The sequence below is a fragment of the Panthera onca genome, chromosome A3 (genome assembly GCF_046562875.1).
Source record: "Panthera onca isolate mPanOnc1 chromosome A3, mPanOnc1 haplotype 2, whole genome shotgun sequence".
Classification (NCBI taxonomy): domain Eukaryota; kingdom Metazoa; phylum Chordata; class Mammalia; order Carnivora; family Felidae; genus Panthera; species Panthera onca.
The window spans coordinates 88,287,001-88,310,054 of record NC_138341.1 but is presented as its reverse complement, the minus strand read 5'-3'; the positions used below and the strand labels follow the sequence as shown (position 1 = coordinate 88,310,054).

The window sequence follows — 23,054 nt, the reverse complement described above, 5'->3', positions numbered from 1 at the left end:
ACTAGTTCAATTCAATCACTTGGGAACCACCTCTACATCAGGAATGCTGCTATGTTTTGGATAAAAGAGTCTTTCCCTTGGAAGAATTCACACCTGGTGAGGAAGCAGAAACAAGTAATTTCAAAAATATGGTTAAGGCCAAAAGACACATGAAAAGATGCTCAACATCAATCATCATCAGGGAAATATAAATCAAAGCCACAACGAGATATCACCCCACCTGTCAGAATCGCTAAAATCAAAAACACAAGAAACAGTTAAGTGTTGGCAAGGATGTGGAGAAAAAGGAACCTTCACACAATGTTGGCAGGAACGCAAATTTGTGCAGTCACTGTGGAAGACAGAATGGAGGTCCCTCAAAAAATTAAAAATACAATTACCATATGTTCCAGTATTCACACTACTGGGTATTTACCAAGAATATAAAGACATGAATTCGAAGGGATATATGCACTCCTATATATACTACAGCATTATTTACAACAGCAAAATTATGGAAGGAACCCAAGTGTCCAATGATAGATCAAAGGATAAAGAAGATGTAGTGTATGTGTATGTATACACACACACATATACACTGCAGAATATTATTCAGCCATAAAAAAGAAGAAAACTCTGCCATTTGCAACAACATGGATGGATCTGGAGAGTATAATGCTAAACAAACTAAGCCAGAAAAGGGCAAACACCAGAGGATTTCACGCATATGTGGAATTTAAGAAACAAAACAAAGAAATGGGAATGCAAGCTGGTGCAGCCACTCTGGAAAACAGTATGGAGGTTCCTCAAAAAACTAAAAATAGAACTACCCTACGACCCAGCAATTGCACTACTAGGCATTTATCCATGGGATACAGGTGTGCTGTTTCTAAGGGACACATGCACCCCCATGTTTATAGCAGCACTATCAACAATAGCCAAAGTATGGGAAGAGCCCAAATGTCCATCGATGGATGAATGGATAAAGAAGAGGTGATATATATATGTATATGTACACACACACACACACACACACACACACACACACACAATGGAGTATTACTCGGCAATCAAAAGAATGAAATCTTGCCATTTGCAACTACATGGATGGAACTGGAGGGTATTATGCTAAGTGAAATTAGTCAGAGAAAGACAAAAATCATATGACTTCACTCATTTGAGGACTTTAAGAGACAAAACAGATGAACATAAGGGAAGGGAAACAAAAATAATATAAAAACAGGGGGACAAAACAGAAGAGACTCATAAATATGGAGAACAAACTGAGGGTTACGGGAGGGGCTGTGGGAGGGGGGGATGGGCTAAATGGGTAAGGGGCACTAAGGAATCTACTCCTGAAATCATTGTTGCACCATGTAAATTTTAAAAAATAAGAAATAAAATTTTAAAAACAAACAAAGAAACAAACCAAAAACACAGACTCAACTATAGAGAACAGATAGTCCGTTACCAGAGGGGAGATGAATGGGGGGGAATGGGTGAAATAGGTAACAGGAATTAAGAATATATTTATCTTAATAAGCACTGAGTAATATATGGAATTACTGAATTACTGTATTATACACCTGAAACTAATATAAATGCTATGTTAACTACACTAGAATTAAAGTTTAAAAAATTAAATTAAAAAATTATAATTAAAAACATAGGAAAAATATGGTTAAGTGTCAAGGTAGACGTATGCAAAACAATATGCATAACTCTATTGTAGCATGGCAAAGGGTCATTTTGAATGGCTTTACAAAGATGTGAGGGAGTGGTGAAGGAAGAAATCTTGGAACAGAAGAGACACAGTTTAGAGATATTAAGTGATCTACCTTAATGGCCTCTACTTGCTGGCAGATCATTTTCAATAAAGAATTTTGATCTTCTGCCCATCGAGGTGGTGTTTTGGGAGAATACTAAAAAAGTAACAAAATAATATTTAAAACATTTAGAATAGAAATATATTCTGCAATGGAGTAATTCATTTTTTGTACTTACCTTGTAACTTTTACTTGGTGATAAAGAATATTTGGTGGGAGACGGTGTAGAATGTTTTACTTCAGAATCTACATTTCGAGAAGAACCATTTTTATAAAGCAGGCCTCCTTCACTATAATCATCAAGTTCCTGCATGACTGAGTTAAGCATCTCTTTTACAGACTCCAGCGGCACAGGCAACTAAAAACAAAAGGGATGAATCAAGTTTGCAAAAATAAACAACTCTGAAACAAATACAAAGATTTTATCTTACGGATGTGCTTCTATTTTCTCACTCTTGTATAATAACCACTCTACATAGGAACATAGGTGAAACTGCTGTGTAAAGTCTTCTGATTCTAAAGTGTATGATATATCTACCCCTGCTATTAGCCATAATAATGGTAGAGAAATGTTAACTTAGGAAGATTTTCCCACATGAACAAAATAAGCTACTGATTTTTATTGATTTTGAATGGGGAGAGAGAAACAGGTGCTAGAATGCACCAGACAATATCAATCCTAATTTAAGATCAGCAACATGAATTAATCAACAAAATACTTGGAAAGTTGGGTACAACTAAAGTTAATAACATCATGACAGTCTAAAACTGCTGATAGTTAAAAAAAAAAAAAAGAAAAAAAAGACAGTTCACAGCAAAGGTAAAGAGGAGGAGAAATAATCTGAAAGTGTCAGCAACTATTTCTGATTTCAGTGAAATGTTTAACTGCAAAATTCATTAACAGCAAGGCATTAGGCTGCAATATTTACTTTGAGTACATTGCCAAGGTAACAAAAATAAATGTTCTGCCTTAGAAATCTTTTATTCCCTAACAAGTATTTTTGTTAAGAATAAAAAGCTAGGTTCCCAAGTTTAAAAAACACCACACCTAAGATAGAGCAATGCTAATTGAACATTTACACACACACTGTTCTGTGCATTAATAATAGGTATATTACTGAGTATTTCTGAAATTATCAAAATATAAAACCCGGGGTGCCTGGGTGGCTCAGTTGGTTAAGTGGCCATCTTCGGCTCAGGTCATGATCCCGCGGTTCATGAGTTCAAGCTCCACGTTGGGCTCTGACAGCTCAGAGCCTGGGGCCTGCTTCAGATTCTGTGTCTCCCTCTCTCTCTGCCCCTCCCCCACTCACACTCGGTCGCTGTCTCTCAAAAAATAAATGAACGTTAAAAAAAAAATTAATGGGAATGCAAAATGGTGCAGTCACTCTGGAAAACAGTATGGAGGTCCCTCAAAAAACTAAAAATAGAACTACCCTATGACCCAGCAATTGCACTACCAGGCATTTATCCAAGGGATACAGGTGTGCTGTTTCTAAGGGACACATGCACCCCCATGTTTATAGCAGCAAATAGCCAAAGTATGGAAAGAGCCCAAATGTTCATCAACGGATGAATGGATAAAGACGATGTGGTGTACATATATACAATGGAGTATTACTCGGCAATCAGAAAGAATGAAATCTTGCCATTTGCAACTATATGGATGGAACTGGAAGGTATTATACTAAGTAAAATTAGAGAAAGACGAATATCATACGACTTCACTCATACAAGGACTTTAAGACACAGAACAGATGAACATAAGTGAAGGGAAACAAAAAGAATATAAAAACAGGGAGGGAGACAAAACAGAAGAGACTCTTAAATGTGGAGAACAAACAGAGGGTTACTGGAGGGGTTGGGGGGGGATGGGCTAAATGGGTAAGAGGCACTAAGGAATCTACTCCTGAAATCATTGTTGCACTATATGCTATTTTGGATGTAAATTTTAAAAAGTAAAAAATAAAACAAGTAAAAAAAATTTTTTTAATATATATATAAAAGCAAAGCATAAAACACTTATTAACCAGTTATCAATAGTAAGAAAGTACAAACAGCCTGAAGCTTACCTTCCTGGTCACTGAAAGATTGGAATCACTGTCATCTAAAATCTTTATTAGGTAGTCCCTGGTCTTTCTCAGATAATTTTTGCATTCTTCTTGTTCTTCAGGAGAAAGGGCATCATTTTCGATGTCTTCTGCTCTTCTGTGAAAAATCTATCCAAAGAATGCTCTTATGAAAAAATTAGGTTTTTAACACAAAACACTGTTAACTCACCTACCACCATCTACTTACCAGTGCAAGATTCCAGTAAGAAACAATGTTTTTTATAGATTCAAAAGCAGTGATAGCATCTTCTATATTTCCATTAACTACATCCAATATAGCAAATGTTATGTTTGCTTCTTCCTCGTATTCACCAACTTCAGATGCCTAAACACATTTAGTAATTTTTAGTCCAACTGCCTCTCTCCAGAATATCAAACCCAGTGATTCCCCAAAGATTTTACACGATAATTTCTAATGAAATTAACAGCTCAGCCCTCTTTTCTGCCATGTTTTGCAACAGATAGTGGATTTTGAAAACAAGACAAGGATCAAGTAGCCAGGCAATTAATTTAAGCAGTTTATACCTCCATTTCTTTGTTTCTAAACTAGAAATCCACATCTCCAGTTCATTCACAAAGGGATCCTCCATTACCTGAATGTCTGCACTATGAAAATGTCTAAACAAAGGGTCTGTAGGTTCAGGAATACTGCTCTTCTTTTTGATTGTCTTCAACATTGGCAAAACCTTCTTCCAATAATGAACACTTCTGCCTATGTATTCCCGTTGATCATAAAAAGAATTAAGACCACTGCCCTAAAATAGAAAGAAGCACACAACCTAAGGAACACAAATAACAGAATCTAAAAATTCCTTTATAAATGGTCTAAACAAGTGGTTAAAATTTCAAATCAAGGCAAAAAGAATCTCAAAAGTCATATGCCTCACTCTCTAAATGTTGGAATAACCAACCATCTTGATACCAGTGATCATTCTAGACCCAACTTTTAAACACTTTCAGTGATACTACCTAATGAGGCAGCCCAATCTATTCTTTTAAAGTTGCCATTTTAGGGCCATCTGGCTGGCTCAATCAGTTAACCATCCGACTCAGGCTCAGGTCATGATCTCAGGCTCAGGTCATGATCTCATGATGTGGGTTCTACCCAGCATAAGGTTCTGTGCTGGCAGTACAGAGCATGCTTGCAATTCTCTCTTGCACACTCTCTCTGTCCCTCCCCTGCTCATGCACGCTCTCTCTCAAAATAAATAAACTTTAAAAGCTGCCATTTTACATAGCCCAAATCAACCATTCTGTAAGTGTCACAGTTTAGTCACAGAGTTAAACATCTACAACTAACCTTGCCACAAAACAGATTTCAAATATTTACAAAGATCTGTATTGGTCTTAACCTACAAAGCCTTCTGCTACTGGTATGTTAAAAAAAAAAATTTCAGGCTGGATAATAATTATCATTAACATAATTATTAACTACTAATAAGAACAGTTAATACTTATGTAACATTTACTGTGCCAGGCACTGTTCCAAGTACTTACATGTAAACTGTTAACTATTTCGTGGCAAGATTAAAAAAATACACTTTACCTAGCATAACAGGAACAAGCTGATACTGTTTCTTTGAACTAAAAGACTCAGTGAAAAGTTTATGATTTTTAAACATTACATAATGTTCTTAAAAATGCTTACACTTTAACGAACTCACCGTTTTCTGAAGGCATCTTGCCCAATGTATAAGCAGGGCAGGCTGAAGGCCATGTTTTTCCTGGCCCCTTAGAGTGTTTATGTCATGCTGAACAACAAGTCGCAATTTTGCTGAGGTTCCAGGTCTAAAAAAGTTTTATTTAATAAAACTGATTTATAAATGTGCATTTCAAAACTTACATGTATGTTAATCATCACATGAGAATTAAACTCAATCTTCACATGAGAGTTAGATACCTAGGCAGTAAGTTTTTAAACTAAATAGGTTTTTAAGTTAAAAACTTAGGCAGTAAGTTAAAGGAATATTTTTATTTTACTACTTACATTGCTTTTCTGTGAATTAGATTACAGACTGCATCCCACCAACATTTTTGTCTTTCTGTACAAAGCTGCTTACACACAGGAAGTGGCAAGCATAGAGGCTGATAGAAGCTATGGTGAGAATTATACTTCTCCTTTATTTGTAAGTGGCTGGTATATATCACCCCAAGTAGAAATACCTGGTTTATTCAAAGAAAAATCAATTTAAATTAGGCAAAAAATTAAACAAAACACAAAATATTTAATTTGTTAAAATCTTTGCTTACTTCAAGATCTAAAACACATATTGATTCGGGTGCATTTGTTTCAAGCCTTGAAGTTTCCTGGGGCAAATGATGAAACAGCTGCTTTAGCCATTTTCGAATTGCAGGTAAGGTGGGCAGTGAATTCCACTGTAAGCCAAGCCAGGTAAGGTGCTGAAGACTACCATTATGTGCTCTAATGGCACCTGAAATAGAAAAAAACTGGACTGAGGTTTTGGAAATTTTGCTTGTGCCATCAGTTTCGCCAATTACTTATAACAAATGTATCTTAATTTTAGAAATGTTTTTCTACGTGAACAGGGGCAAATTCTATGATAAGCAGAGTCTCATTTTCTTACTAAGGATATTCACACTTTTTGTCTAGGAATTTTAATAACAATAGTTATGAAGAAAGCTCTTTTCAATTCCATCTAAGGGAAAAAAGGTACTCACCAGAACTCAATGAAACACTGTAGTGACAAAAGCCACCCAGTAAAAAATCCTGAAACAATGGATTTTCCTTTCAGTAAAGAGTCATTAAAACAATGGGATGCCACTACATTAATCCCTTGGAATAGTAAAGAGATCTTTTCTTCTACAAGAAATTAAAAAAAAAATTTGTTTCATGTTTATTCATTTTTGAGAGACAGAGACAGAGCACAAGCGAGGGAGGGGCTGAGAGAGAGGGAGACACAGAATCCAAAGCAGGTTCCAGGCTGTGAGCTGTCAGCACACAGTATGACATGGGGCTTGAACCCACAAACTGTGAGATCATGACCTGAGCTGAAGTTGGACCCTTAACTGACTGAGACACCCAGGCACCCCTCTTCTACAAGAAATTTAATACTGAAAAAGTTATGAGCTTTTGGAAGCATAAAGAGGTACAACTCTTCTGTCAATACGGCAATTTGCAAGAGATTTAAAATTCATCAACTTTACCCCCGTGATTCTGTCTTTAGGCAACTCTATGGGAAAATGTGAAATGGAGATATATTAACAGTGAACAAACTGGAAACATCCTAGATACTGAACAACAAAAAACTGGCCTGAAAATTATGGCTAATTCATACAACAGATTGTACTGGCATTAAAAGTGGCATTTACCAAAACAGATAAACAGGGAGGGAATTCATGAGTGAAAATAATCATATGTACAGTATAAACAACTATTTAGAGGAAAAACATGGGGCACCTGGCTTAGTCGGTTAAGCGTCCAACTTCAGCTCAGGTCATGGTCTCATGGCTTGTGAGCTCGAGCTTCACATCGGGCTCTGTGGTGACAGCTCAGAGCCTGGAGCCTGCTTCGAATTCTGTGTCTCCCTCTCTCTCTGCCCCTCCCTGGCTCCTGCTCTGTCTCTCTCTCTCAAAAATGAATAAACATTTAAAAAAATTTTTTAAAGTATAGAAGAAAAACATGCCACCATTACCAACCCCTCATACCTGCCTATACCACCAAAAACCTCAAAGGAATACAGGAAAATATTAAGTCATTATTTTGAGTAATGAGATTATGAGCAATTTATTTCTTTCTGCTTTTATTCTTCTAAAATAAAAGGATTAAAATACAAAATGTTTACTTTAAAAGATAACAACTTACCAACATCATATCTAGCCAAATCATCAGGCTCTGGTGCTTGCACAGCAATGTTTCCAATATCATCTTTACCAAGGAAAGATCTATCCTTAGGTGACTGATTACAAAACAGAGCATCATACAAAGCAGACTGCCCACTTTTATTGGCAAAGGATTCTACAACCTCTTTTAAAAAATCTTGCTTGTCACGACTTAAGTTTAGCAGCATGTGTCCTGAAAAACAAATTATTACCATCAATTAAAAAAGACTGTTCTTATTTGTATCTCTCAATAGTTTCATGCATATACCCTAAGGAGAAAAAAACATGACTACCTCAGAGCTAACCCTCCAACCCAGCAACCACAACGGAACAAAAAGGGTTCTTAAGCAAAAAATGGACACAGATTACAAATTTAACAGTTAACTATATCTACATGCCAGAGTGAAAGGAAAGAGGAGAGTATGTGAAAAATGCCAAAAGTATTTAAAGTATTTACGTTTTAGATGGAAAGTGTGTCATTTAAGTGGCCAAAGGAGAACAGAGCCAAGCTCAAATTCTCTGATCTGATACACCAATTTCTAAGCCTAGCTGGTAAGACTCATCCTTGAAAAAGCTTTTAAAAAACAATTATTTCCAGGGGCGCATGGGTGGCTCAGTCAGTTAAGCGTCTGACTTTGGCTCAGGTCATGATCTCACAGTTTGTGAGTTTGAGCCCTTAATGGGGCTCTGTGCTGACAGCTCAGAGCCTGGAGCCTGCTTCAGATTCTGTGCCTCATCTCTCTCTGCTCCTCCCCCACTCATGCTCTGTCTCTCAATCCTTCAAAAATAAACATAAAAATAAATAAATAAACATATATATACATACATACATATATATATATATATATATATATATATGAACAAAAACAAAAACAAAAAATAATTATTTCCAGGCCACACTCCCAGAGACTCTGATTCCACAGGTTTGGGGTAAGGAATCTATTTTTAAAACACTCCTTAGATAAAGTTCTCGTACCTGCTGTAACATGGATGCACCTTGAAAACACTATGGTAAGTGGAAGAAGCGTCAGTCACAAAAGACCACACAGTGTACAGTTCAATTTATATAAAAATGCCCAGAATAAGGAAATCTAAAGAGATAGAATATGAGTGGGTGTCCAGGACTAGAGGGTTTGGGGGAAAATGGGAAGTGACTACTAATGGGTATGATGTTTCTTTGCAAGGTGATGAAGATGTTCTAAAATTGTGGTGATGGGTGCACAATTCTGTGAACATACTAAAAACCACTGAGTCGTACATTTATATAAATTATATAGTATGTGAATTTACTCTCAATTAAGCTGTTTAAAAAAAAAAACAAAAAACAAACCACTCCGTGAAATAATTCTGCTAGTCAGTCAGGTTTGGTTACCACCAGACTTATCTCTCCAAAAATTTGCAGCGACAGATTCAGGAATGCCCAGATCAAAGACATTAAAATACAGTTCATTTTACTAACTGTAACCCTGCAAAAGCATCTATGACAGCCTTGCAAGGCAGACAGGAGACATAAGAAGAAAATACAAAGTTACTTCTTTAAGGACTGAAAGTCCACCTCTCACAAAAAAGCAAGCTGTGGGATAGAGGAGCAATATAAGCTTTGACCAACAGTCTAACTACAGACAAAACTTATAGTAACTTTAATTTAATACTACTACTTGCTCTTTACAAAGTTCATTCAATTTTATATCAAAATTGCTTCTTATATAAAGCATTATGCTTCTTCAGCTCATTGCTTGATTCACTGGCCATATGAACATCTTGAAGTTTCTGCCTCAGCAAAACCAGATAATATGTAATAGACCTTTAAGATCCATCCCAAATAGTCAAAAGTGGAAATAAATTTACAAATTCTAAAAGCCTAACAGTATGTTAAGTATATATCTTTTATTTTCTTTACTGTGTGGTCAGTTCCTTAAGAGATCCATTACTTCACCTTTATATCCTCCACAGCAGTTATCTTAGAAACTACTGATGTTAAATGGCTGGCAGATCAGTAATTATTCTTAGTTCAAGAAGCTCATTAAAATATCAAATGGAGGCTCTAGCAACTAGATAAAGGAGGGATTAAAGAGTTTCTCCAGGGGCACCTGGGTGGCTCAGTCGGTTAAGTGTCAGACTTCGGCTCAGTCATGATCTCACGGTCTGTGAGTTCGAGCCCCGCGTCGGGCTCTGTGCTGACAGCTGAGAGCCTGGAGCCTGTTTCAGATTCTGTGTCTCCCTCTCTCTCTGACCCTCCCCTGTTCATGCTCTGTCTCTGTCTTAAAAATAAGTAAACGTTAAAAAAAAAAAATTAAAAAAAAAAAAGTTTCTCCATCCAGAAGCAAACAATATCAAACATTTGTTACCTTCTGAAGGAGACACTTCTAGTTCTCTCTCGCCCTCATCCAAGATGGCAAAGAGAAATGATTATGCAAAGTATCTCCTAAACAGACAGGATTATCATAAGGTGTACTCTAACAGAGAAATTTCTTTTTCTTTTTAAAATAAAACTAATTAAACGTTACCATTACCTGATTGGCTCAGACGATCATAGGCCATCATTTCCAGTAGATTTTGTCCAACTTCTCCTTTTATTAATTTAATCTTTGGTCTTGGAACCTGATAATTTTAAAATCAAGTCTTAATTTAGTGATACCCATATTTCTAACAGTAATATGTTCCTTTCTGTTACAATGCGCTTTTTTGATGATGAACAATTAACCAATGGTTAAACTGAGTAGGAGTTGCAGTTTTTCAACTGAATAAACTGGGAAATCAAGGATTTAGTTAATATATAAAAGCTGTCTACAAAGATTAACATCCAAGAAATTACTTTCTACTATAAAAGCGCCTTCAAATGCCACACTACAGACAGTACGCTTTTAAAGAGCATGGATAATATGGGACACCACTGGGATAAAGTGGTACAGCCAAGAGAGGAAAAGGGACTCCAAGCTGTGTCCTATGAAGAGCTGAAAAAATGATGAAGAAAATACAATAGTTCCCTTCAGATATTAAGAAAATCATTCACAAATGAGTTCAGTGTTTTTAAATAGTACCAAAAGAAAAACACCAATGGGTAGCAGGCTGAAAAATACTTTTGCTACACATAAGGAAGCACTAAGACCCAAACTATCAAAAATGCAATGGGCTATCTTGAAAAGTAGTGAATGTTCAATCACTGAAAATATTCAGTCACAGACAACAGGCACTTACTAGAGATAGCCCTTTAAAAGCAATACATGAGTGGTTAGAGTAACTGCTTTTAAATTTCAATGACTTTCTTAATTGGTAGTGGTCTGGTGCAACTTCTGTGAAGTTGGAAATTTGACAAAAGCCCTACAAATTATAAATGCATAAATACACTTTGATTCTTCTTTCAAGAATTTATTTTACCCATAAATTTTCACATGTGAAATACCACAAGTTATTCATTAAAGAATTATTTGAAATAGCATAGCAAGAAAGTAAAAGTAACCTAATGACTTGGTTTTAGGGAACTGTTTAAAAAAAAAACAACCCAAAATTACAGTACCTTCATAGAATGGAATGATATGCAACCATTATCAAAACAAATGAGGATGCAATACTCATGCTATGTTTTCTATACCAACATGGAAATACCACCAACACATATTTCATTAAAATAAGTAAAGGAGGGGCACCTGGGTGGCTCAGTCGGTTGAGTGTCTGGCTTCAGCTCAGGTCATGATCTCAGTTTGTGAGTTTGAGCCCCGCGTCAGGCTCTGTGCTGACAGCTTGGAGCCTGGAGCCTACTTCCGATTCTGTGTCTACCTCTCTCTGCCCCTCCCCCCCTCTCAAAAATAAACATTAAAAAATGTTTTAAAAAGTAAAAAGCAAAGGAAATAAAAATGTACAGAATGTATCTATCTGTAACTTTTTAAGGGAAGTAGGAGTGGGGCAGTGTCTATTTGCTTATATATGCACAAAACATTTCTTGAAGAACTCACAAGAAATGAGTATTATTAGTTCCCCCAGGGAAGAGAAAAAATGACTGAAAGAACAGAAGTAGAAAGGAATTCTCACGGTATACTCTTATACACCACTAGGGTTTTAAACCGTATGAATACAATCACTTTTCCAAAGACACTAATTTTTCAAAATATATTCCTTGAATCTAAAATCTTCTTATTTTGAATTTTAGAAACATTAGTTAGACTTATGCTTTTATCCGTAAGTTTTCTAAACATGATGGCAAACTGTTTCTGAAGATGTTGAAGAGCACACAAAATGAAAAACAAAATGTGATATAATTCATTTTGCTTTCAAACTGACCTCAATTCATAAAACTGGCCCCTTTTACAGTTATCATTTGTGACTAATTAGTTATCAATCCACTCAGTCACGTCATCCCAAGCCAACATATCCTCATCTGAAATTAAACAGTTTCAAGAAAGACTTTGTGTAATGCCTACCTGAAACGCAGATACACTTACTAAAACCACAACATTCCCTTGATCAAGAGTCTGAAAATCCTACCATTAAAAATGCTAGCCTGACAGGATTCCTTAAGCACTCCTATGCCAGTCTACACTTCCTCTGTATGCTTATAATCATTTGATAATTAAGCTTTACAACACATGGTAATATAAAATTCAAGCATCTAAGAGGTTTCCATTATTTATCCATTCAATGGAAATGTGTAGTAGGTAAAAGAGAAGTACTGAAGTGGACGTCTATATGCTGAAATGAGACAATGGAAAAACAGTGAAAAAAGCAAAATGTTAGTAGATAAAGCACACCTTCACTGAGGCAAAACAGTTTTAAAAGTAAAGAAAGGAGGGGTGCCTGGATAGCTCAGTCAGTTAAGCACCTGACTTCGACTCAGGTCATGATCTGTGGTTCATGGGTTCGAGCCCCACGTAGGGATCTTGTGCTGACAACTCAAAGCCTGGAGCCTGCTTCGGATTCTGTGTCTCCCTCTCTCTGCGCCTCCCTTCCTCATGCTCTCTTTCTCAAAAAATAAACATTAAAAGAAAAAAAAAAGTAAAGGGTGTGTTTTATGCTTACATATGCAGAAAAACTTCTAAATATTCAAGATACTGATAATAGTCTTTGTCTTGTAGGAAAGATTTGAGTGAATGGTTTAAGAAGGAAATTGAGGGGCACCCAGGTGGCTCAGTCAGTTAAGCATCTGACTCTTGATTTCAGCTCAGGTCGTGATCTCATGGTTTGCAAGTTCGTGCCTGGCACTGGGCTCTGCACTGACAGCGTGAAGCCTGGTTGGGATTCTCTCTCTCTGCCCCTCCCTGCCTCTCTCTCCCTCTCAAAATAAACTTTAAAAAAAATAAAAAAAGAAGGAAATTTAGTTTTTACCACTAAAAAGGGTCAAAGTTTAAAACAGTTGACTGCATTAACTTAAAAATATATATTTAAAAAATTAAGAGTCCAGTTTCCATTAAAAATAACTCACTTCTTTGAAGATTCTTTAATAATATTAATCGTAAGAACCTTTTAGTGCCTACATAAATTAGCAACTTCATTAGCTTCACTCTATTTTCACTAATACATATATTCTTGATGAACCCAAATGCTTCTGCTGAGCAAACAGGAGCACTTAACATCGTGGGATGAGTATCAACAGTGTTTAAAAAAAGATCTATATAATATGAACTAGAAGGAGGAAGCTTCCCTAAAAGTACAGTGAATCCTTTTTTCTTTCCCTCAAGCAAAAGACAGTTCACCAAAACTAACAATTATTCTTATAAGCCAGGCCCTTTGCATTTTGGAGCAGACTGCTTATCTCTTTTCATTTCAGAATATTAGCTAACTAAAGAAAACATTAAAACTACAAAAATGGATTGGGGAAGGGTTAATGGCCAGCATCTCATCATCATAATGGTTCACATTTTGGCATCTTTCCTTCATGTCATATTCTTTTAAAAAAATTTTTTTTAATTTTTATTTATTTTTGAGAGAGACGGAGAGAAGGCTTGAGTGGGGGAGGGGCAGAGAGAGAGGGAGACACAGAATCCGAAGCATGCTCCAGGCTCCAAGCTGTCGGCCCAGAGCCCAATGCAGGGCTCAAACCCACGGACGGTGAGATCATGACCTGAGCCAAAGTCGGATGCCCAACTGACTGAGCCACCCAGGCACCCCGTTCATGTCATGTTCTATGTATAAAGAAAGGAATTACATTTCCAAAGATGAAGAGATACTGTTATATACTATAGATAATATCACCAATGTTATATACATATTACATACATTATGTGTTTCAATTAACATGTTAAACACATTCTTCTATCACAGCTTATGTAACCATCCCCAAAACTTACTTAAGTTTCTGTCCAAGTTATGCGTGCACATCTTTTTGAATCAAATTTTATCCATATTTGAGATTATTTCCTTATTACAGGTTCCCAGAAATGGCAGAGTAAAAAGATCAAACTCTTCAAAGTGGTCTTCCAGTAAGTCAAGCAATACAGACTGCCACCAGCAATGCATCAACATACCTGTTTCACCTCACCAATACTATAGAAATATTCTTATTTTTCACCTTTCAAAGAAACTATTTCGACTTCAATTCTACAGATTTATTTGTATTTTCAATATATACCAGGACACATCTCCATGTAAAATACAACAGAGTCTCAGTGAAATGTCAACTACACCCAAAACCAGGAAAAGCTTACCTGAAACGCTATAAGATAGCACAATGCAGCCAGTTCAGAGAGAGCTCGCCATTGCAGATCACTATGCTGACCCATCTTCAAAAGCAGAGAACCAGCATGCATGTAGAAATGCCCTTTTACTTCTAAGAAAGTAGTTGAGAGTTCATCATTTCCACCCACACAAGATTTCACAGACTGAAGAGCACTATCAAAACTGTAATATTAAATTATTAAACAGGTATTAAACCTATTGCATTGTGAATAATCGCGGTTTCATGACTTAATTAAAAATTAACAAAGGAATTTATTTCAAGCTTCATCTTTCACATTCAAACTAATAATCCTTTCTCTATTTTATAAATCATGAATCATCTAGTGTTTGTTTTTATTCAACATACTTTCTATACTTCAAGCTTAGCCTCGACAATATCTTATTCCAAACAGTTATTTCCAGCCCTCCAATCACAGAAAAGCTACAAACCAGAAGGTAAGATTACTAGGGCACCTGGGTGGCTCAGCTGGTTAAGCATTTGACTCTTGGTTTCAGCTCAGGTCATGATCTCACAGTTTCATAGGTTCAAACCCCGCACCAGATTCCATGCTGACAGTGCAGAGCCTGCTTGGGATTCTCCCCCTCTCTCTGCCCTTCCCCCACTTGTGCTGTCTCTGCCTCTCTCAAAACGAATAAATAAACTTAAAAAAAAAAAAAACAAAGATAAGATTACTGTCCATGGTGTATGTTCCATAACTGACCAGCACAAAACTGGAAAACTAAAATATTTTCCAGTTTCTCCTAGATCATACGGTTTCGCTATTTAATTCAAAGGTGGAATTTCTCAAATTAGACATGCCATTTTCAAATTATAAGTAAATAACTGATAAGATATTTGGGATAACTACAGGCTTAAATTGAATTTCTATTATTTGTAAATGTACTAATTAGTGCTTCTAAATTCAAATGGCCCTCAGCATCCTCACTTTGTAAGAAAAGCAACACTTGATAGAAATGTGAAGCATGATTTCTAAATAGGTTATAACAAGTAAGTTCCAGGAACCCCCTGGTTTCTCAAGACCCTTTCAGGGTATCCATGAAATTCAAATTATTTTTTTAAGTTTTATTTATTTTGGGGGGTTAAGGGGCAGAGGGAGAGAGAGAATCCCAAGTAGGTTCTGCACTGTCAGTGTGAAGCCCAATGTGAGGCTCGACCCATGAATCCTGAGATCATGACCAGAGCCAAAACCAAGAGCCAGATGCTTAACTGACTGAGCCACCCAAGTGCCCCAAATTTAAATTATTTATAGTACTACTAAGAAACTGTCTTTTTCCACCCTCATTTTCTAAGGTGATCAAAAATGTTTGAGTATATAACCCATATAAAAGAAAACATCCTAAATATTTTCTAAAATAATCTGAAAGTTGAAGTGTTTTGGATACCACCCTTACTCGCCACTTAGAACACTAAGAAATTCTTCAAGAAATTACTGTATCCCCTAACTCCCTGAACATCAGATGGGGAACAAAAATTACTTTTCAAGCAAATGCACAATCTATACCAGAGACTGACAAACTACTTCTATAAAGGGCCACATACTAATATGGCTGTGCAGGCATATAATCTCTGTCACAGCTGCTCAACTCCAACACTGTCATATGTAGGAGGCCACAGATAATACATAACAAGAGGCACAGCTGTGTTCCAATAAAAGCATATTTACAAAACCAGGCAGTGAGCCATATCTGGCTTAGAAGCTCTGGTCAACCCCTGCTCTCAACTAACATTCTCATACAAATCCAAGTGATGTTTTTGTTCAATGAAATTTATTTTAATAAATGGAGATATGATCCTGGGAATCAAAATTTAGGAAAACAGAAAAATCATACATTATATTTTAGTTATCTTGTTTCTAAGCAAAAACATTAAAAGTTTTCTGAAATGTTGGGGATACTAAATGCTTCTACTAAAACATCTGACAGATGGAAGTCTATTTTGATTTTCACTCAAGATTATATATCATTTTTGAAATAAAATATGAAATAGCAGAACATTCATTTGCAGGACTACTAAGCATGCCAAAATTGGATACATAACTATAACAATGTAATCAAGTCTGTACAGTAACACAGTTCTCTAAAAAATCAAAGTCATACAAAACCAATTATAATATCCCCAAAAAAGACATAAGAGAGTTATGGTATTAACTATCACCCCTGGGTATTTTATAGAAATAGTGACCCAGTAAAGATGGTTAGACCAGTGTACTGAATCACTACAAAAAGAAAATCTAAAATTGACACCAAAGTACTTTCCTTAAGTCGACATACCTTTCCAATAATTCTCTACTTTCTTGCACATCTCTGGTAGAGAGCGTAAGAAGCATAAGGTTAGCATAGGCCAGAAGTAGATCTTTATTGGCAGTTTGCCAGCTACTTTTATCAGACTCCAAACACTGTGAAGATTCCATATATTCCTGTTTTGTAGAAAAAACAGTGAATTACAAAGCTTTACCAAGCATTGTAAAATTAGTTTTATGTCTAGTTTTAGGTCTATCAACGCTTTTGCCCATCCTTATACTCATTAAACCACTGATTTTTACATCAACCTATGAAAACACCAAAAGCATATATATTTATTGCATTTATCTCTCCAATCTACCCATTATAAAACTGAAATCATCCTAGTAAAAATTTCATTTCAGAGTTGCTATACATAAATGGAAGAAATTTAAGTCTCAGAGAGCACCGCTAAAATACAAAAGAATGTATAGTAATTATCTACATAGAAGCATAGAGACCCAAGAGTTTTTACCTACCTTAAGGGTCTGTACAACACATGAATTCCATTGTAAACTTGAACGCAAAGTTATGTTTTTCTCTGCCTCATGGCAGTGGGCCACAGCATCCTTCAATCTTTTATTTGAGCGATATAGCTCTACTAGTCGGATGTTTACATAGACATCATCAGGTCTTGCATAAAGTTCTGACTGAATCAAATCAAAAAGTTTATTCCATCCATCTTCACCTTTGCAATCTAAAAGCTGTTCCTATTAAAAAAAAAAAATCAATGATTTAGAGAAATGCCTGTGCACGTTTAAGCACATCATGGTTCCTATGAACACCATTCCACTGTGTACGGCTTTAGTAAATTATCACAACTAGTGCCATCCTATATATCCCAACTCTCATGGAAGAAAGCTGCTCCCAGCCAGAAGCTAAACCTCAAGAAACTTAGGTGGAGAGAAACATCTGGGATTACATAATAGCAATGGTTGCCCACATAAACCTCACAGATGGCCAGGACTATTGCCCCACATCTCTGTACACCCCAGTCACCACCAGAAGCCTAGCTTTCCTGTCAATCCTCATACCAAGGTCCTTATCCCCTAACTGTTCTGCACCTCCATAATCTGACTCAATCCCCTATCCACTCTGCTCACACTTTAAAGCTTCTAATGTTCTGCTATCTTCTCAGAGTCCTCACCATCTAGCCTTAACTAAATGGAGTATTACCTTGAGATAACCCCCATTACTTCTCTGCCATGGTAGCCTTTTCTCTGTTAGCCTATATACAAGTAGAGGAGGTACAGTTAGTGACCTACTCACCTCCAAATCATATATCCCCCCCCACACGTTTATAATCCTGTTTTCCAAAGGACATGCTATCTAATTCTTCCACTCATTCCTCATGAGCAGCTGGAATACAACACTCTTCCTCCATTGCTAATAGCCAACTAGTATCAGCAATTGGAAGATGTGCAAAGATATACAATAGCCTGGCTACTCGGTTCTTTAATTACCTCATCTCCATGGCTTTGCTCTACACTCCAGCCTCAGCCATCCATTGAGCACTGACTTGGGTCTTCAAAGTCTGTATTTTGGTCACACTGGTTAGATCACTATACCCCTCTTATTCTTTCACCTCACTGTGGGCACACATACCCTCACTGCCACATATATTTGTCTCTACCACATGGAAAGAAAGCTGTCTTCAATACACTGATATCACCAAGTTTTAATTTTCTACAAAACACATATTTTCCTTCTCTGTCAAACTAAAATGCCATAATCCCTAATATTCATAATTACTGCTTGCTCACAGATGCCCTCAATTAATTCCCTCTACCTTTCCTTAGAAGAACCCTACCATCTGCTTCCTTTGAGCCTTATATACTAACAGTTGAGCAACAGGGGACAGGGCATTTGGGAATTTGGGGAAATCACAACCAGGCTAACTGACTTTCATAACCTCGAGACTCCAAACCGGTAATGCCTAGAACAAAATTCTACTTGACCTCTAATAGATTCACTTTCTCCATTCTCTGAAAAGGTTACTTCAGAGGTACCTGGGTGGCTCAGTTGGTTAAACATGAGTTCAAGGCCTCTGTTGTTGAGCTCTATGCTGCCAGTGTGAAGCCTGCTTGGTACTCTCTGTCTCCCTCTCTCTCTGCCCCTTGCCTGATCTTTTTCTCAAAATAAATACATAAACATTAAAAAAAAAAATCTGTAAGTAAAAGATCAATACCTTCATAGCTGCTTTTCAAAAACTCTACTCTCATATCCAAGAGAAAAAGCCCTCTCACCAATATTTTCATTCATTAAACAAATGCCAAAAAACTACTTACCTTAGTTAAGTCTTAAATTTTAGAAGAAATAGAATTGCATTTCAAGCTCAGAAAAATGGGGGAAAATCTGATATAAGAAAGGTTTAGCTTTAGACAACAGTATCTTTAAAGTTACTAAAGAAAATCACCATCCTTCAGAAGCAGCTCATTTTTCTTTTTTTACAATACCAGAAAAATAAACTCCTACCAATATATATGTTCCTTAATGTTAATGTCATCAAATAAATTGGATTGTCAAGGCCAATAAGGAAATTATATTTCAGGCATAACACAAAGACAATAAGGTAAAGAAATATACACACTTGGACCTGACATTTTAGATTAATATTTAAAACCCAGCTGCTTATTATAGGAAGAGGAAAACAATGTTACTAGTTTATCTCTAGGGTTGTTTTTATATTTTTTTAATTTTTATATTTATTTTGAGAGAGAGAAAGTGTGTGCAAGCGGGGCGGGGGGGGGGGGGTGGCGGGGAGAGAGAGAGAGAGAGAGAGAGAGAGAGAGAGAGAAGAGAAGAGAGAATCCCAAGTGGGGTCCACACTGTCAGCGTGGAGCCAAATGTGGGGCTCAAACTCACCAACTGTGAAATCATGATCTGAGCAGAAACCAAGAGTCGGACACTTAACCAACTGAGCCACCAGGTGTCCTGGAGTTTTTTAAATACTTTAGATTCTAAAATCTGTACACAGTTGTTCATATGAGGTAAAAGCCAAAAACTGGAAACAATCAAAATATCCATCAAAAGTAAATGGTTAAGGGTGCCTGGGAGGCTTGGTCAGTTAAGCATCCGACTTCAGCTCAGGTCATGATCTCGCGATTTGAGAGTTCGAACCCCACATCGGGCTTGGTGCTGACAGCTCAGAGCCTGGAGCCTGCTTCCAGATTCTGTGTCTCCCTCTCTCTCTGCCCCTCCCCTACTCATGCTCTGTCTCTCTCTGTCTCTCAAAAATAAATGTTTAAAAAAAAAAAAGTAAATGGTTTAACCTGTGGAATATATCCACACACAAAATACTACTCAGCAATAATAAAAAGAACAAACTACTGATACACCCAACTTGGATGGATCTCAAGGGCATTACATTCAATGAAAAAAAGCTGACCTCATAAGACTGTATATTGCATGATTCCATTTATATAACATTTTGAATTACAAATTTATAAATATGGAGAACAGATAGTAACTGCCAGAGTTAAGGATGATGGGAAGGAGAGGGGTGGGTAGGACCATAAAAGGTGAAGCTTGAGGGAGATCTTTATGATGAGGTAGTTCTATACTTTTAATTGCAGTAGTGGTTACACCAATCCTTACATGTGACAAAATGAAAAAGAACTATACACGCACATTGTACCAATGTCAAATTCCTGGTTTTGATATTATACTATAGTTACGTAACACATAACCAGTGCAGAAAGCTGGGTGAAGTATACATAAAACCTCTCCGTACAATCTTTGCAATTTTCCTGTTGAAAACAAATTATTTCAAAATAAATTCTATCAAAAATATGTATAACGGGGCGTGACGGAACTATTAAAAACAATATACAATTGACCCTTGAACAATACAAGTTTGAAATGCACAGGGGTCCACTTACATGTGGATTTATTTTCAAAAGTAACAGTACAGTACTATAAATATATTTTCTCTTCCTTATAATTTTCTTAAAATTTTCAATTTATTTCAATCGTAAGAATACAGTATGTAATACATATAGCATACAAAATATGTGTTAACTGACTGTTTATATTACCAGTAAGGCTTCCTTCCAGTCAACGGTAGACTGTTAATAAAGTTTTTTGGGAGTCAAAAGTTATATGCAGAGATGCCCAGCTGGCTCAGTCAACAGAATATGGAACTCTTAATCTCAGGGTTGTGAGTTTAAGTCCCATGTTGGGTGTAGAGATTACTTGAAAAAATAAAATCTTAGAAAAAAAAAGCTGTATGCAGATTTTCGACTGCATAAAGTGGGGGGGATCATGGCCCCCAGCCCCCATATCGTTCAAGGGTTAACTACACACTTAAAATGTTTGCCTAACAAATTTGTAAAGACTTGCTCCAAAAGATTTACTTAAGTAAACTACATTTACTCAGTAAAAAATAACAATTAGAATTGGTCAATACATTAGCAAGAAGTTCCTATTATTTTTAGTAATTATCTGTAACATACTGGAGAAACTACTTTTTCTTTTGCTTGAAAACATCACTATCCCATAACATAACACAATCCTTTTTTTCCCTAAAGATTTTATTTTTAAGTAATCTCTACACCCAACGTGGGGCTCAAACTCACAACCCCGAGATCAAGAGTCACACGCTCTACCAACTGAGCTAGCAAGGCACCCCAATTCCTTCCATTTTTAGGTAATAGTTCTTAAAAAGCTTTAAAATAGGGCACATGGGTGGCTTGGTCGGTTGAGCGTCTGGCTTCTGCTCAGGTCATGATCTTGCGGTCTGTGAGTTCAAGCCCTGCATCGGGCTCTGTGCTGACAGCTCAGAGCCTGGAGCCTGCTTCAGATTCTGTGTCCCCCTCTCTCTCTGCCCCTCCTCCACTCATGCTCTGTCTCTCTCTGTCTCTCTCTGTCTCAGAAATAAACATTAAAAAAAAAAAAAAGGCTTTAAAATAACACTAACCTGTCATTCTTTTCACCCAATAAAGCAAAAATTTTCTATCAGACCTCAATTTAAGTCTTAGCTCTGCCATGTAGCTACAAAACTGTAAAATCCCCAAAATATTAATCATTTCATAAGGGTAAATGAGATACCACTTGTAAAACATAATAGTATCTTAAAAAAACAGCATATGCTCAGAAAGGTTTTGAAGGAAAAAAAAATTTTGTTCTGCCATTTTTTACAGATATAATTGACATATAACTCTGTATTAGTTTAAGATGCACAATACAATGATTTGAGACATGTATATAGTGAAATGACTTCCATAGTAAGTTTAATTAATATCCATCACTTCACATGGTTATAAATTATTTTTTTCTTGTGATGAAAACTTTTAAGATCTACTTGCTCCCTTCACAGCTTTCACATATACAATATGGTGTGGTTAACACTAGTCACAATGTTATCCATCATATCCCTGGAACTTATCTTACACACAGAAGTTTGCACCTTTTGACCACCTTCATCCATTTTCCATCAACTCCTACACCTACTGGTTTAAGGTTTGCTACTGAAAAGTCACTTAAACTCCAAATATCAGAAATGGTTGTGACTTAAGTTTTCCCTGACTGCTTTATTTTTTAAAGTTTATTTATTTATTTTGACAGAAAGTATGAGGGAGAGAGGAATAGAAAGAAAGGGAAAGAGAGAATCCCCAGCAGGCTCCACAATGTCAGCACAGAGCCTGACACAGGGCTTGAGATCATGACCTGAGCCCCAAATCAAGAGTCAGACACTTAACCAAATGAGCCACCCAGGCACGTCCCCAACTGCTTTTATTTTGATTTGTTTTATTCAGTTTTTTACCTTTAGTTTATAAATTGCAGGACTTCCTGGGAAAAGTTTAGCTGCTCTTTCAACCCAATATTTTGCTCTTCCATCAGTAACATCATTTTTACAAAGCAATTCTGCAATCTTCAACACAAGATCTTTTTGTGTTGGGTTTAATTCCACTGAACGCTGATATCAGAAAAGAAATAATAAAATTAGTACGATTCCTAAGGTACCTACACTCACCTATAAAAGCTAAAAATTTATTATTGTCCACACTAAAAACTCTTCTAAATGACAATGTGTTATTTAAAAATTGTTAAAATTAAAGTGCCTTGGAATTTTTTTGCAGATGAATTAAATAAAAATTATGTTTTTATTAGGTAAATATCAAAAAAAAAAAAGAAAGAAAACCACTTACAAGAACAGCATTTCTGGCCATGTTAGAATTTATAGGTGTTAATCTTTTACAAGTGCTAACTTCTTAATGATTAAATTACAGTGTACATTGGGCCAAATAATTTAAAATCTGTTCTAATCTGTATTGCTTAATAGTACTATGATACCAACGCTTATTTTCATGGCATCCATAAAATATATTTGAATTTATTATATAAACTA

The 23,054-nt window shown here is 36.3% G+C and overlaps 1 protein-coding gene across 1 annotated transcript in view; it reads right to left on the bottom strand.

Annotated features, from left to right (window-relative positions):
• Positions 1-23,054, bottom strand: part of LOC132663708 (E3 SUMO-protein ligase RanBP2) — a 72,720-nt gene that overhangs the window by 23,444 nt on the left and 26,222 nt on the right. Inside the window, exons 4-17 of the mRNA XM_060610235.3 lie at positions 22,470-22,622; positions 17,185-17,415; positions 16,697-16,842; positions 14,395-14,587; positions 10,270-10,357; positions 7,740-7,949; positions 6,167-6,348; positions 5,904-6,079; positions 5,581-5,704; positions 4,510-4,671; positions 4,104-4,241; positions 3,878-4,024; positions 1,984-2,163; positions 1,818-1,901 (exon numbers count right to left, since the gene is read on the bottom strand). Of these exons, the coding sequence (XP_060466218.1) occupies positions 1,818-1,901; positions 1,984-2,163; positions 3,878-4,024; positions 4,104-4,241; positions 4,510-4,671; positions 5,581-5,704; positions 5,904-6,079; positions 6,167-6,348; positions 7,740-7,949; positions 10,270-10,357; positions 14,395-14,587; positions 16,697-16,842; positions 17,185-17,415; positions 22,470-22,622 (2,214 nt within the window). The remainder of the gene's footprint in view (positions 1-1,817; positions 1,902-1,983; positions 2,164-3,877; positions 4,025-4,103; positions 4,242-4,509; positions 4,672-5,580; positions 5,705-5,903; positions 6,080-6,166; positions 6,349-7,739; positions 7,950-10,269; positions 10,358-14,394; positions 14,588-16,696; positions 16,843-17,184; positions 17,416-22,469; positions 22,623-23,054) is intronic.